Source organism: Salvelinus sp. IW2-2015, linkage group LG3 (assembly GCF_002910315.2).
Source record: "Salvelinus sp. IW2-2015 linkage group LG3, ASM291031v2, whole genome shotgun sequence".
Classification (NCBI taxonomy): Eukaryota; Metazoa; Chordata; class Actinopteri; order Salmoniformes; family Salmonidae; genus Salvelinus; species Salvelinus sp. IW2-2015.
In genome coordinates, this window is record NC_036840.1 from 34,965,979 (window position 1) to 34,983,897 (window position 17,919).

At 41.5% G+C, this 17,919-nt stretch overlaps 1 protein-coding gene across 1 annotated transcript in view; it reads right to left on the reverse strand.

The window, feature by feature from the left end:
- Positions 1 to 17,595, reverse strand: part of pde5ab (phosphodiesterase 5A, cGMP-specific, b) — a 76,599-nt gene extending 59,004 nt beyond the window's left edge. The window contains exons 1-3 of the mRNA XM_070449645.1: positions 17,296 to 17,595; positions 9,870 to 10,488; positions 5,723 to 5,896 (exon numbers count right to left, since the gene is read on the reverse strand). Of these exons, the coding sequence (XP_070305746.1) occupies positions 5,723 to 5,896; positions 9,870 to 10,488; positions 17,296 to 17,393 (891 nt within the window). The 5' untranslated portion in view covers positions 17,394 to 17,595. The remainder of the gene's footprint in view (positions 1 to 5,722; positions 5,897 to 9,869; positions 10,489 to 17,295) is intronic.
- Between the last annotated feature and the right edge of the window lie 324 nt (positions 17,596 to 17,919).

Here is a 17,919-nt window from a genome sequence, read left to right on the forward strand (position 1 = left end):
AGGGCATCTGACTGTGTGTGTTTGTGTGGTGTGTGTGTGTGTGTGTGTGTGTGTGTTGTGTGTGTGTGTGTGTGTGTGTGTGTGTGTGTGTGTGTGTGTGTGTGTGTGTGTGTGTGGTGTGTGTGTGTGTGTGTGTGTGTGTGGTGTGGCTGTGTGTGTGGTGTGTGAGTAGTTGTCGTATTTGTGTGTAGATGTAAGACACGACAAACCAGGCAGAGTATACACGTTTTAAAGCGTGTGCGATGATCAGTGACCTTCTGGGTGGACAGTACCACTCGTGTCGTTAGGTTCTACTATCAGTCTATAATGATTGTAGGTTCTACTATCAGTCTATAATGATCTATAATGATTGTAGGTTCTACTATCAGTCTATAATGATTGTAGGTCGTACTATCATTATAGACTGATAGTAGAACCTACAATCATTATAGATCATTATAGACTGATAGTACAACCTACAATCATTATAGATCATTATAGACTGATAGTACAACCTACATTTACATTTACATTTAAGTCATTTAGCTGACGCTCTTATCCAGAGCGACTTACAAATTGGAAAGTTCATACATATTCATCCTGGTCCCCCCGTGGGGAATGAACCCACAACCCTGGCGTTGCAAGCGCCATGCTCTACCAACTGAGCCACACGGGACCACACAACCTACAGCCATTATAGATCATTATAGACTGATAGTAGAACCTACAACCATTATAGACTGATAGTACAACCGACAATCATTATAGACTGATAGTACAGCCTACAACCATTATAGACTGATAGTACAACCTACAACCATTATAGGTCATTATAGACTGATAGTACAACCTACNTCATTATAGACTGATAGTACAGCCTACAACCATTATAGACTGATAGTACAACCTACAACCATTATAGGTCATTATAGACTGATAGTACAACCTACAACCATTATAGACTGATAGTACAACCTACAACCATTATAGACTGACAGTATGACCTACAATCATTATAGGTCATTATAGACTGATAGTAGAACCTGCAACCATTATAGACTGACAGTATGATCTACAATCATTATAGGTCATTATAGGAATGCTACCTTTACTAAACTGTATAGGTATGACTGACCAGGATCAGGCTAAACTCAACACAACCTTAGTCTGCCCTGGTAATGACAGGCTGAAATGGCATGACGGTTTTATTATTGATTGAAGTAAGAAAGTGATCTGTCTTGAAACATTATACCCAACAAGATCAATAAACTATATCTGTCATGGGAGGACTTGACAGGATTGAGCTGTCTGATCTCTTAAGTAAAATAAGGTCAACTAGCAAGGAGTGTTTCACTTTTTATATCAATATCAAATAATTTCTAGGTAACAATTAAGTACCCTAATGTAATAGATTTCCATTAAAATGGGCAAATGTATATTTTTAGGAAAAAACTATTTATCGAGCAAGAATTTTGCTAGGACTGTCTGGGAGTTGTCTGAGTGGGGAGGAAAACTAGCTGTTATTGGCAGAGAGGTTTTAAACTCTCTTTCTTATTGGTCTATTAACCAATTTATAACATGGTGATGTCACCGTGGAAAGCTGAAACTCCCTCCCATGCAAACCTGCTGATTAGAAGGCTCTGTGTAGATTTTATTTTCAACCAGAAACTACACTACATGACCAAAAGTATGTGGACACCTAATCGTCGAACATCTCATTCCAAAATCATGGGAATTAATATGGAGTTGGTCCCTCCTTTGCTGCTATAACAGCCTCCACTCGTCTCGGAAGGTTTTCTACTAGATGTTGGAACATTGCTGCAAGGACTTGCTTCCATTCAGCCACAAGAGCATTAGTGAGGTTGGGCACTGATGTTGAGCGATTAGGCCTGGCGCATTCCAATTCATCCCAAAGGTGTTCGATGGGGTTTAGGTCAGGGCTGTGTGCAGCCCAGTCAAGATATTCCACACTGATCTCGACAAACCATTTCTGTATGGACCTTGCTTTGTGCACAGGGGCATTGTCATGCTAAAACAGGAAAGGGCTTTCCCCAAACTGTTGACACAAAGTTGGAAGCACAGAATTGGCCTAGCCCGAACCAAGAAAAACAGCCCCAGAACATAATTCCTCCTTCATCAAACTTTACAATTGGTACTACTGTCACGCCCTGACCTTAGAGAGCCTTTTTATATCTCTATTTTTGTTGGTCAGGGCGTGAGTTTGGGTGGGCATTCTATGTCTGGTGTTCTATGTTGTCTATTTCTTTGTGTTTGGCCGTGTGTGGTTCTCAATCAGAGGCAGCTGTCTATCGTTGTCTCTGATTGAGAACCATACTTAGGTTGCCTTTTCCCACCTGTGTTTGTGGGTAGTTGTTTTCTGTTTTGTGTGTCGTCACCTTACAGAACTATTCGTTTGTCGTTTTTGTTGTTTTGTTCAGTTGATTGATTAAAATATGAACACTTACCACGCTGTGTCTTGGTGCTCTTCTCCTTCTCCCGACAACGTTCGTTACAGAACTACCCACCACCAAAGGACCAAGCAGCGTGGTGGAATGGACTAATGGACATGGGAGGAAATCTTGGACGGCAAAGGACCATGGGCACAGCCGGGAGAGTATCGCCATCCGAAAGAGGAGCTGGAGGCAGCTAAAGCGGAGCGGCGACGCTATGAGGAGTTGGCTCGAGGAAAAGTGCACGAGACAGGCCCAGAATTGTTTTGGGGGGGGGGGGGCACACGAGGAGATTGGCAGAGTCAGGTGGAGACCTGAGCCAACTCCCCGTGCTTACCGTGGCGAGAGAGTGACTGGGCAGGCACCGTGTTATGCGGTGAAGCGCACAGTGTCCCCAGTGCGCACGCATAGCCCGGTGCGCTACATCGCAGCTCCTCAAATCGGCCGGGCTAGAGTGGGGCATCGAGCCAGGAGGGATGATGCCAGCTCAGCGCATCTGGTCTCTAGTGCGTCTCCTCGACCCGGGTATACTGCACCAGCCCTACGCACAGTGTCCCCCGGTTCGCCAGCGCAGCCCAGTGCGGCCTCTGTCCAACTCCCCGCACTTGCCGGGCTACAGCGGGGATCCAGCCAGGACGAGTGGTGCTAGCTCTGCGCTCGAGACCGCCAGTGCGCCTCCACGGTACAGTGCATCCGGTGCCTCGGCCAAGGACAAGGCCTCCTGAATGTCTCCCCAGCCAGGTGACTTCTGTTGCCTGTGCTAAGCCCTAACCCTCCTGCATGTCTCCCCAGCCTGGTGAGTCCTGTGCCTTCTCCCAGAGCCAGGCCTCCTGTGTGTCTCTCCATTCCAGTGGTGATCCATGGCACGAAGCCTCCAGTGGTGATCCATGGCAAGAAGCCTCCAGTGATGATCCATGGCACGAAGCCTCCAGTGAGGATCCATGGCACGAAACCTCCAGTGAGGAGTTATGGCACGAGGCCTCCAACGAAGGACGCCTGTCCGGAGCAGCCAGAGTCTCCCTCCTGTCCGGAGCAGCCAGAGTCTCCCTCCTGTCCGGAGCAGCCAGAGTCTCCCTCCTCACCAGACATCACCGGCAATAACGTCGCCTCTGGGCACAAACCCACTGTCGCTGGACCAGACAGGACTGGCAAAAAGTGCTCTTCACTGACGAGTTGTGGTTTTGTCTCAGGGGTGATGGTCGGATTCGCATTTATCGTCAAAGGAATGAGCGTTACACCGAGGCCTGGATCTCGGATCTCAATCCAATTGAGCACGTCTGGGGCCTGTTGGATCGGAGGGTGAGGGCTAGGGCCATTCCCCCCAGAAATGTCCGGGAACTTGCAGGTGGAAGAGTGGGGTAACATCTCACAGCAAGAACTGGCAAATCTGGTGCAGTCCATGAGGAGGAGAATGCACTGCAGTACTTAATGCAGCTGGTGGCCACACCAGAGACTGACTGTTACTTTTGTTTTTGACCCCCTCTTTGTTCAGGGCCCCATTATTCAATTTCTGTTAGTCACATGTCTGTGGAACTTGTTCAGTTTATGTCTCAGTTGTTGAATCTTATGTTCATACAAATATTTACACATGTTAAGTTTGCTGAAAATAAACGCAGTTGACAGTGAGAGGACATTTATTTTTTTGCTGAGTTTAGTTACCACTTCTCCATTAGCTTACTAATGAATTGACACTCTCCTCGACCACTCAGCAAAAAGTGGTCAGCTGTCAGCTGTCAGAGCAGCTTACCGATCGCTGCAGCTATACAGCCCATCCAACCAACTACCTACCCCATCCCAATATTTGTTTTTTGTTTTTCTGCTCTTTTGCAAACCAGTATTTCTACTGGCACATCCTCATCTGCACATATATGACTCCAATATAAATTGATCAATTGTAATTACTTCGCCACTATTGGCCTATTTATTGCCTTACCTCTTTACTTCATTTTGATCACACTGTATACAGATTTTTCTATTGTGTTATTGACTGTACATTTGTTTATCCCATGTGTAACTCTGTGTTGTAGTTTTTGTCGCACTGCTTTACTTTATCTGGCCAGGTCACAGTTGTAAATGAGAACTTGTTCTCAACTGGTCTACCTGGTTAAATAAAGGTGAAATAAATATAAATGAAATAAAAAAACATTTATCGTCTTCCAGGTCACAGAGGAAAGGAAGACGGAGGAGTTGAGGAGAGGATGGATTTTTACCCAATTCAGAATGTCCCCTTGCGTATGGGTGTCCTTCAGTCCAGTGATGAACTTTGACATACAACTTCCTGCTTAATCTCAGAATTTAAAAGCCCCCCTCTCTGTTTGTCTCTCCTCTCTGTTTGTCTCTCCTCTCTGTTTGTCTCTCTCTCTCTCCCTCTCTGTTTCTCTACCATCTCTGTTTCTCTCTCTCTCTCTCCCTCTGTTTCTCTACCATCTCTGTTTCTCGCTCGCTCCCCCTCTCTGTTTCTCTCCCTTCTCTTTTTGTCTCTCTCTCTCTCTCTCTCTTTCTCTACTCCCTCCTTTTTTCTCTCTCTCCCTCCCTCTCTGTTTCTCTCCCTCTCTCTGTTTCTCTCTCCCCACCCTCCCTCCCCCTGCTCTCTCGCTCTCTCTCTCTCTCTCTCTCTCTCTCTCTCTCTCTCTTTATCCCTTTCTCTCTCTATAAGTGAAAGAAGGTCAACTCGCAAGGATTTTTTTTTCTTTCTTTCCCTTCCTCTCTCTCTCCCTCCATTCCTCTCTGTGGTTTATGCTTGGCCAATCACTCTCAGGTCCTGCACTCTGTCAGCAAAGACCCAGACTCCCCAACACAAATACTGGCCTGATTCAAAACACACACATGCACACACACACACACACACACACGCAGGCACACACACACACACACACCAACCTCCTCATTATATTCATCATCATAATCCTACATACGCGAACCCCACCAGGGTGTGCGTGTTATCTGACACGCAGCAGAAAAACAAGGGAGGCCGCAGAAAGGAGGTCAAAGGAGAATTACTCTGTGTTTTACAGTCCCATATTTACTTGGTACAGTGTCTACTTAGAAATCACATCGTAATAGGGATATAGAAATAATTCAATGACCTACTGTAATGACTACCTTTGGGTTTCTTTATGATTCATCAAAACACACCAAAAAACTGTTGGACATTTCATAACATTTCATAAGTACAACTTCTTTCCACATAACTTCTTAGTAAGTACCAACTGTAATAGGACTGTAAAATTAACCATTCCAAAGGACAAAAGAGATCGAGGCCATCAAACATAGAGAAATAAAAAGCGTCTCACCTCGTAGGCATTCTTGATGTTGAGGGGCTGGCCCGTGGCCGCCACGTGACCCACAATGCCCTTGTTCCACTCCAGACGGATGCAGCTATTGGACACCTCCTCCAGGGTGGAGCCCTCGGCAACGTCAAATAGCCTACTCACCAGGAACTTCCTGTTGGAGCTGTCCTCGCCCACCTGGGGTCACACGACAAGGAACAGWAAGGAAGTGATGTCATACATATCCAGATTCTACAGGAAGTGTATCTGCAACAGCTTTTTTAAAGTTGTCTCCACAGTGTATACTACGATATGATACTATATGATGTATGATATGATAAGTCACTTTGTTGTCCATTTGCATGGACATGTAATCATTGCTACCTGATATGGTTGTTGAATAAGACAGATACGGATTAGACAGAGATTAAAAGGTCATAAAAATAACCAGGAAGTCAGTCCACTTGGGAGCCAACTTTACCAACAGCTTCATTCAGCATCATATACTTGAAATTGCGATGCACGATATATCGGTGAACATATCGGAATCGGCCGTTATTAGCTAAAAATGCCAACATCGGTATTGGCACGATGTCTAGTTTAACGCTGATGTGCAAAACCGATGTCAAAGCTGACGTGCATACCTGATATAAACGTAGGTACATGACGTAATGACGCCACATAAAATGTTGCGCTACACGTGCAACACAGCATTCCTAACCTCGCCCACAATATCTGCTGTGTGGATCGAGCAGTCAACAAGTCAAGCAGTCATTTGAAAGATAAAAAATTTCAGCGAGACAACTCAAAGGCAAAATACATTAACGGCATGATAAGGGAACTCATTTCCCTTGACAATCAACCGTTCTGTGTCGTGGGTAATGTTGGCTTTCGTGACTGGTCGAGCACCGGTACACACTACCAAGTGCGCTATTTTTCAGATGTTGCCCTACCGGAGTCACACAGTAATAGCGTCACTGCTATTAGCTTCACGACATACTATGGAATGCCGTTTATGTCTTTGCGTGTCAAAAAAGATACACGTCAAATTACACTATTTGATATTAACACTATATGACGTATTAAATAAGCTATTAATTTGAGACGTCAAATAACACAGTTATAGCTAGCTTTAGCTTGGTACCTAGCTAGCACCAATACAACCAGCCTGAAAACGATGACCAGTAGAAACTGCAGTCATTTTCATTATTCTTAGCAATGATTTAGGAATCCTTGTGACTAAGTATTTGCTAGGTTGCCACTTGTTGTTCTCCTATTGAAATTGAATTTCAGTTCATGAAAATAAATAGCTAGTCAGCTACTTAACCCTGTTGCCCAAAGCTAACATTATAAACAGCCAGCTAGCTTCATCTGGCTAGTGAGGCTCGACCGGACCAGGTTATGTGTTGTGAATTAGGCACAATAGTGGAATTTGCGGTTTGTGTTTAAAATAAAAGTACCTCTTTGAAAGTGATGCAGAAGGTTACAATTGGTGGAGTCATGCCATATTTAGACTAGATAATGTTAAAAAAGATTGGAATGTGAAGTAATGAAATGGGGTATCAGTCTACTCGGTGACACCCACAGAACACAACTGTGAAGTGTTTATGCAAATATTAGCGTTGTAGCTAATATCGCGGGACCTGTGTGAAACTGTGTGAAATCACCTCCCCAGTCAGCCTATTGTGTGTATTGACACTCATATGGCACTGTACAGCTTCACCTAAGGATTAGGGATCAATGAAATGGGCTATCAGTCTACTCAATACCCAAGATATTTTTTCCCAACGTCCTCCTCAGAGATATCATACTCCAAAACATCCAGTATTGTTTTTCCTCAGGAATAGTGTTCAATACACAGCTTGACAATAAATGTGGCTGAATTCATAGTTGTTTCAGAGTCCCACAATAAGAGCTAAGACACTAATGTTCTCTGGATGTCACTAAGTAGACTGATACCCCATGTCATTGATCCACAATCCATAGGTAAGGCTGTACAGTAAAATAAGTATGCCCCCAATGCAATTCTAAAGAATAATACATCCAGTGTGATTTCAACAGATTTTTTGCAAATTAACAAATGAGTGTATTTTGTTGATTTTCTATAACAACATTCCAACCTCGTTTGGCATGATCTATTTCATTATGGCATAATTCTACTATTTGTATACATTTGCATCATTATCAATGACATACTTTTATTTTGAAGGCTAACCAGCAAAGTCCACTATTGTGGTTAATCCTTATTGTGGCTAGCTTCACATAGATGAGTCTGACCACCATTAATCAAAAAATATTGATTAATTATAAATTAGGGTTATTTTAGATGATGACATACAGTTAGCTAGCTAACTATAGCTACTGAAACAGATTATGTCGTTTTGCTATGTTTTTGGGGAAGAACATTGTTTGCATCCATGAGCTAGCGAGCTTTTTTTATGACCAGAACTGTAGATGCGCGAGACAACTTTACCAGCATCATAGCATAGGTATTGATTAATCGCTGTGACATATGAAATACGAGTGATAGTGTAATCAATATGTAATAACTATGTAAAAAATGTATGAAGACATTAAATTATTATGTTAGAGCCAGTTTGCGCTGTTCTGTGAAGGGAGAAGTACACAGCGTTGTACGAGATTTTCAGTTTCTTGGCAATTTCTCGCATGGAATAGCCTTCATTTCTCAGAACAAGAATAGACTGACGAGTTTCAGAAGAAAGGTCTTTGTTTCTGGCCATTTTGAGCATGTAATCGAACCCACAAATGCTGATGCTCCAGATACTCAACTAGTCTAAAGAAGGCCCGTTTTATTGCTTCTTTAATCAGGACAACAGTTTTCAGCTGTGCTAACATAATTGCAAAACGGTTTTCTAATGATCAATTAGCCTTTTCAATCAATCAATCAAATGATTTTATTAAGGCCTTTTTACATCAGCCGATGTCAGAAAGTACTGTACAGAAACCCAGCCTAAATCCCCAAACAGCAAGCAATGTAGATGTAGAAGCACGGTGGCTAGGAAAAACTCCCTAGAAAGGCCGGAACCTAGGAAAAAACCTAGAGAGGAACCAGGCACTGAGGGGTGGCCAGTCCTCTTCTGGCTGTATCGGGTGGAGATTATAACAGAACATGGCCAAGATGTACAAACGTTCATAGATGACTAGCAGGGTCAGATAATAATAATCACAGTGGTTGTAGAGACTGCAACAGGTCCTCAGGAGTAAATGTCAGTTGGCTTTTCATAGCCGATCATTCAGAGTTAGAGACAGCAGGTGCGGTAGAGAGAGAGTCCAAAACAGCAGGTCCGGGACAATGTAGCACGTCCAGTGAACAGGTCAGGGTTCCATAGCCGCAGGCAGAACAGTTGAAACTGGAGCAGCTTAAAATGATGAACTAACACAACGTGCCATTGCCGTTTCCAGCTACAATAGTCATTTACAACATTAACAATTTATACACTGTATTTCTGTATTTCTGATCAATTTGATGTTATTTTAATTGACAACAAATTTGCTTTTCTTTAAAAAACAAGGACATTTCTAAGTGACCCCAAATTTTTGAACGGTAGTGTACGTAAATGCCAACAAAATAACGTTTTGGTCAGTATGGTGTGTGTGTAACCTTTATTTAACTAGGCAAGTCAGTTAAGAACAAGTTCTTAGTTACAATGACGGCCTATCCTGGCCAAACCCAGACGACGCTGGACCAATTGTGCTCCGCCCTATGGGACTCCCAATCACGGCCGGATGTGATACAGCCTGGATTCGAACCAGGGACTGTAGTGAAGCCTCGTGCACTGAGATGCAGTGCCTTAGACCGCTGCGTCCATGTGTGTGTTAACTATTTAACTGGACGAGAATGCTTAAAAGGCCGCTAAAATTGTAAATATCGGTTATCGGTAACGTTTTTCTTTGGGGGGGGGGGGGGGGGGGGGGGGGGGGCAAGGAAAATATCGGATATCGGTATTGGCCAAAAATGTCATATTGGTGCATCACTACTTGAAATACTTTAGATTTATGATCTCTTTGCCTTTCTAATCCTTCCTCATTTCATCCTAGGTTTGTTTCATGACATACGCTAACCACTGTCCGATCCTTCTTCCTATCATCCCAGTGGCCCTGCTACAAACAGAGCACTGCGGGTACTGTAGTCCATGGTGCCACTACCTACCAGGAAGAGGGAGTAGCGGTCCGCAGTGATCAGCTCGTTGATGTGCAGGAAGATCTTGTGGCACAGCGCCGTCACTTCCAGGTGACTCGACACATCCCTCACCAGCTCCAACAGCCTGGCACAGCGGTCCAACCCCCGGGCACTGCCAACCTCGCCCATCATCCCTGTGGGGATACCAACCCCGACCCCTCTCTGCTGGGTTCTGAAGGGTGTCCGGATGTCGCCTCGGTCGGGTTCGGTGTCGCAGAGGAAGGTTAGTGAGCCTTCCGCGTCCTTGACCACGATGGGCCTCAGCGGCCTGTCAAACTCAGATGCAGAGATCTTGCGGGTGGGGGTGCTGGGAGCGGGGCTGGGGAGCGGGGCTGGGGAGGGGGAACGCCTGTCGTTCAGGCCCAGGGAAGGGGGCAGGGAGGAGGCTAGGCAGGGGCTGTCTGAGGGCTGGGAGGGGGAACGCCTGTCGTTCAGGCCCAGGGAAGGGGGCAGAGAGGAGGCTAGGCAGGGGCTGTCTGAGGGCTGGGTGAGTCTCTGGGGTAGAAGGGTTTCTTTGGAGGATGACGAGGAGGAGGAGGAGGGCTGGATGGAATGGACTCGCTCAGCAAACCATGCATTCACCATCTCCCTGCAAATACACAACACAAAGGAGGTTATAGGGCCATTTTAAGACATTAAAAACAGTAAAACACATTGTACAACAAGACCATTTAGGACATTTACAGTCTCTGAGGAATTGGTGTATTTGATTAGATTATTAAGATGACATTAACACAACATTAACACAATATTAACACAACATTAAGACAACATTAGCACAACATTAACAAGACATTAACCAAAATTAACAGGACATTAACCAACATTAACAAGACATTAACCAACATTAACAGGACATTAACCAACATTAACAGGAACATTAAACCAACATTAACAAAGAACATTTAACACTTTACAACATTACACAAACCCATTAAACAACATTAACCAGGACATTAACAACATTAACAAACAAGACTTAACCCAACATTAACAGGGACCACATTAAACCAACATTAAACAGGGACATTAAACTACAATGTTAAAACAAGGAACATCAAACAACAAATTAAACATAAAGGCACATTAACACAACATTAAAAGGACATTAACCCAACAAAATTAAAACAGGACATTAACCCAAACATTAACAAAGACATTAAACCCAACATTAACAGGAACAATTAACCACAACATTAACAGGACATTCAACCAAGACATTTAAACAGGACCACATAACAACATTACAACAAGGACATTAACCACATTAACAGGAACATTAAAAGCAACAATTAACAGGACATTAACAAACATTAACAAAAGACATTAACCAAACATTAACAGGACATTAACCAACATTAACGGACAATTAACAGCATTAACAAGGCATTAACCAACATTAACAGGACATTAACCAACATTAACACATTTAAACACAACATTAAACCACAACATTAAAATGACAACATTAAGCACAACATTAACAGACATTAAACCAACATTAAAGGACATTAAACCAACATTAACAGACATTAACCAACATAACAGGACTTTAACCAAACATTAACAGGACATTAACCAACATTAAACAAAAACATTAACCAACATTAACAGGACATTAACCAACATTACAAGCCATTAACCAAACATAACAGGACATAAACCAACATTAACAAAGACATTAACAACATTAACAGGAACATTAACCAACATTACAAGACATTAACAACATTAACCAAGAGACATTACCAACATTAACAGGACATTAACCAACATTAACAGGACATTAACCAACATTAACAGGGAACATTAACCAACATTAACAGGACATTAAACAATGTTAACAGGACATCAAGCAACATTAACAGGACATTAACCAACATTAACAGGACTAACCAACATTAACAAGGACATTAACCAACATAACAAGACTCCATTAACCAAGCCATTAACAGAACAATTAACCAACATTAAACAGGACATTTAAACAACATTAACAGGACATTAACCAACCATTAACCAGGACATTAAGCAACAATTAAAAGGACATTAAGCAACATTAACAGGACATTAAACCAAACATTAACAGGACACTTAACCAACATTCAACAAGGACATTAACCAACATTAACGGGACATTAAGCCAACATTAACAGGACATAAATCCAAAATTAACAGGACATTAACCAACATTAAACAGACATTAACCAACATTAAAACAGGACATTAACCAAACATTAACAAGACATTAACCAACATTAACAGGACATTATCCAACATTAACAGGAAATTAACCAACATTAACAAGACCATAACTACACATTAACAGGACATTAACCCAACGTTAACAAGACATTAACCAACATTAACAGGACATTTAACCAACATTAACAGGACATTAACCAAATAACAGGAACTAACCAACATTAACAGGACAAATTAACCAACTTAAATAGGACATTAACCAACATTAACAGGACATTACCAACATTAACAGGACATTAACCAGCATAACAGGACATAACAGGAAACCATTAACCAACTTAACAAGACATTAACCAACATTAAACCAAGGACATTAACCAAACATTAACAGGACCATAAACCAACATTAAACAGGACATTACCAACATTAAACAGGACATTACCAACATTAACAGGAACCATTAACCAACATTAACAAGGACATAAAACCAACATTAACAGGACATTAACCAACATTAACGGACATAACCAACATTAACAGACATTAAAACAAGACATTAAAACCAGGACATTAACCAAACATTAAAGACATTAACCAACATTAACAGGACATTAACCAACATTAACAGGACAATTACCAAGACATTAACAGACATTAACCAACATTAAACGGAACATAAACCACTTAAAGCCAACATTAACAGGACATTAACCAACATTAACAAGACATTAACCAACATTAAAAACCAAGGACATTAACCAACTAACAGGACATTAACCAACATTAACAGGACATTAACCAACATTAAGTCATAATTGTACATCCATTTTGTTTTTTACTGCAGGGTTCTGAAAACACACACCCCAAACACACACCACACACAACAACACACCACACACACCACACACACACACACACCACACACACACACACCACACACACAACAACAATTCTTTTCTCATACAGTAACTCACAAATGAATTATGTTGAGCAGTATTAGTAGAACATGAATGATATGCACAGTGCCAGCATTCAAAAGCACAAGGTGTTAACCACAAGGTTCCCGGGGTTTAAATCCAAAACTTTTATTTTTGTCAAAGACTTACTGCACCTGAACAGCCCCACTGAAATCTTTAAAAAAAAAACTCTGTGGCTGTTAAAGGCATTTGCCACAAAATGTACCTGTAAATTAGTCTGCCTGCCAGGCACATAAAACTGAGCCCTAACCACACTATGAAATGACAAGCCAATGGGAGCGGAACGCTATCTCACCAAGCATAAGAGATGGCAAAGTGTGTGTGTGTGTTATGTGTGTGTGCGAGTGTGTGTGCATGTGACCCCCTAGTGACAATCCCATATAGAGCAGCTCTAACGTGTCCTTACTGCTAAATCAGCTCTCAGAGATCTGAGTTTCAGCCCTAAACATCTGATCTTCTCATTTTTTGAAGTGTCAATCAAATAATGATTGCTTACATAATGTGGTTAAGAATTCGGAAGCGGAAAATACTCAAAATAATACATCTCTCCACTTTCTTTTGTCTGAGAAATATGTTTGACTTTTTCATGGGCCTGAAATGTACATGTAAATTATACAAATTAAATGTAAATTAAACAATGACAGGCACACTTATTCTGGCTATACTTGAATGCAAATAAGTAGCCCTAAATCCCAGGAGGCTGCTGAGGGGAGGAAGGCTCATAGTAATGGCTGGATCGGTGGTCAATGGAATGGTATCAATCACCTGGAAACCATGGAAACCATGTGTTTGATGTGTTCCATGCCATTCCATTGATTCCGTTCCAGCCATTACTTTGAGCCCGTCCTCCCCAATTAAGGTTCCACCAGCCACCTGTGCCCTTTATAAGTCATAACCTACTCCCCTATGATAAACTAGGGCTGATAGTTGTGATTCCAAGGTACCTCCCTCACTATATGACCAGAATATATCCAGGATGACATTAAGGCTGCTGGTTTGCTACTGGCATTATATTTGAGTGATTTAGCAGACGCTCTTATCCACCTAGTTGGCTCAGGGATTAGAACCAGCAACCTTTTGGTTACTGGCCCAACGCTCTTAACCACTAGACTATTTACCTGAATCTTACCCAGGAATTTATAGTGTGTTCCTGTGAGATAAAATATTGTAAATAATAACTGATTACTGACTTTATGTCATTAATCAATCAATCAAATCAAATGTATTTATAAAGCCCTTCTTACATCAGCTGATGTTACACAGTGCTATACAGAAACCCAGCCTAAAACCCCAAAGAGCAAGCAATGCAGGTGTAGAAGCACAGGGGGCTAGGAAAAACTCCCTAGAAAGGCCAGAACCTAGGAAGAAACCTAGAGAGGAACCAGGCTATGAGGGGTGGCCAGTCCTCTTCTGGCTGTGCCAGGTGGAGATTATAACAGAACATGGCCAAGATGTTCAAATGTTCATAGATGACCAGCAGGGTCGAATAATAATAATCACAGTGATTGTCGAGGGTGCAACAGGTCAGCACCTCAGTAACATTTTACTGCAGTGGGCTAAATCAGGCTCACACAGTATTTATTGGTCGTCTGAAACAAATCTACTTTGAAACAAAAGTATAAAACCCTCACACACATAGTTATGGGCTTAAAAAAAGAAGACACCTGTACCATGTCAGATATAGAGTTGAAATGTACTACATTTTGAGTTTGCATCCCAATATTACACTTTATAAACATCATAGAAGATGGAAATGTAACAAAACAGTCTGACATAGAAACACCGGATTTTTGGCGTTTAAAAAAAAAAAGTGTTTATTAATTTATGAAATTATGTTATTAATATTTTCATAAATTAATAAACATATATATTTTTTAAACTAATTGTCCTTTTAGGTTTCGTAATCTGAGTAAATTACAGTAACACGAGGCACTGCAATATTTCAAAACATGTAATAACACCTTTATATTATAATAAAGACAAAACAATGAATCATTTCAATAGTATCTATTCCAAAACTCTGAAAATAGATTTGTTCCATGTCATTTCAGCAAGCCATGTCACCCCCCATCTCAGACTGTTCTGAGATCATTTCTGTAGTTAGAAACAGGCAAGATTGGCATTCCTGAAACATTATTTGGGAAAAATGTACTTGGCTCATCGTGCTCTAGCGCCTCCTTGTGGCGGGCCGGGCGCATGTAGGCTGACCTTGGTTGTCGGGTGAACAGTGTTTCCTCCGACACATTGGTTCGGCTGGCTTCCGGGTTAAGCGGGCGGGTGTTAAGAAGCGGGTCATGTTTTGGAGGACGCATGACTCGACCTTCACCTCCCGAACCCGTTGGAGAGTTGCAGCGATGAGACAAGATCGAAAGTGGGGAGAATAATTTTTTTTTTTAAATGGTGTGGTTTATTTTTTTATTATTATTATGGATTAATTACTATTAGACCATTCCTGGTGAACAAGGAAACCATTAGGCTACAGCAGAATTCTGGTCTCTAATGGTCTTCAATGGTGCGACAGGTGGTTAGAGTGTTGGACTAGTAACCAAAGGTTGCAAGATCGAATCCCCGAGCTGACAAGGTAAAAATCTGTCATTCTGCCCCTGAACAAGGCAGTTAACCCACTGTTCCTAGGCTGTCATTGAAAATAAGAATTTGTTCTTAACTGACTTGCCTAGTTAAATAAAGGTAAAAGTCTCAAACATATAGTGTTTTGCAATGGCGATGGTATTGAATTCTATTAGTGTTGTCAAAACATTTTAATCCCTAGTTCATTTCTCCATCAGTGTTTTGGGCCTTTGGGAAAAGTCTTCATATGAGAATTGCATCATTGGGATAGCCCTCCACAGAGAGTTGCCACTTGAATTATTCAATGAGAGTTGGGTTGAAACATTAGGTTGAGAAGAGAAGGACAAACTGCATTGCTTTCATGGAGGAATTGTGAGGATGACGACACAATTTGTTTTCATGAGCCAAATCTATTGGTTTTCTAACCAAATTTGCAAAGGAAATGTTGTGATATATTTAATAAATAAGAGACCAGCAAAATGGATAAAAGAGTGTGGTGGCAGTAGCAGCATCTAGTGGTCAAAACTAGGTACTTCCAAAATATTTTACGGTAAATAATGCAATTGATTTCAATGATTAATTTCACTGAACAGGGGAAGAAAACAAATCTACAGATTCACAGAGATTACATTACATAGTATGGGGAAGCAATAATCCAAGCTGCAGCTTCATATTACTTGTCAAACATAAATAACTGATACTGTATGCTGTTTGTTGAGGTGGATTGGCATGGGATGGGATGGGTGGCATTTGACAACAACACAAATATTCCTTCATGTCTTACTAATTGGAAGGAAGAAGTTTGGTCCAAATCAGATGTTGGTACTATATTTATTGAATATTATCTGAATCCTATAAATTAAAATGGCCAATTTAGGTGCAATCAATTAGCTTAATTTATCAGAGATCAAATAATATTTCAACATAATAATGTTTCAGGAATGCTAATCATATCTCTTACTAACTACCGAAACGATTTCCGAACAATCTGAGATGATGGGTGTCGAAAATGGTCTTTCTTCCCACTAGGCACACACTGGCTGAATCAACGTTGTTTCCACATCATTTCAATTAAATTACATTGAACGTGGAATAGATGTTGAATTGACGTCTATGCTCAATGAGTTGTGCTTTTTGAGGTGGAACGATCCAATAACAAAAAGCATTATGGATAACTTTTAATTCACTGTGCGCGTTTGGAACACAATGGAATGGACCCCCCCCCCCCCAATAAAGGTTAATGGTTTAACTTGTGCTCTGAATTATCTTGCTATTTTGGTGAACGGTTACTGATTGTAAAGACGATTGTCCGGCGCATTAATAAATGTCAATAAATTACCGTGGCGAGACACTGGATACCGCTGGACATTGCGCGTAATACCATAAAAGGCTACAATATAGCGTGTCATATCGCAGTTTAAATCTCCAACCTTGTACAGTAGGCTAGCATGTTATTTTACGTTGAAACAAACAACCCACGCAGGTAAGATAGGCTGCCAGTGCCTTTCAATGCACGGAACACATTAATTATCGCCCAAATTGCTTAAAATAGAATGCACAGCGATGATGTATCGTAAACAGAGCTATCCCTGTTTCGTAAATACAATGAATCACTTTTACGACTTCAGTCTCTCCCCGCGCTTACCTTGTAGCCTTCCTGACAAAGTAGGAATGAGCGAACTCCAAGTGGTCATCAAGCCACGCTTCCATCCTTTCGCTTTCTGGGGGATAGCAGCCATCCATGCTCAATACCCAAATTCCCCCAATTAATCAGATTACCATCAACACTCCGAAGATGGAAGCAAATAATATCAGTCACTGGTAAGCAGTGTGTGTGGTAGTAGTCTTCTGTTTTCAGAGAGCGCTTCCTACATTGTGAGCGTGTGTGGGTAGACTTCGGCAAGACTTTAATTGCCTTTGCGCAGCAATATCGCACCCCTCCTAGTCTCTCTCTAAATTCAAAATGAACGGATTCTATATTCTAGCATGGCAAAGCAATGCATTTTTTGTGGTCTGTTTGTGTATTTGACAGAAAAGTAGATATGGGCTTACCTCAAGGGTAATAAATTACAATAATATTTTTTGCATATCCAGCATGGCAGATATTTTTCACATTTGTGAATTAAGTAATTCTTAGGCGCTCCAGAAGTCAGCCTAACATAATTTTAGGCATAATTGTCATTCAAATAGATTAACATTTTCATGTTTGATTGTTCTCATGAATGCATGGGGCTATTTAACATACATGAGCTATGGCTCAATCCGTACA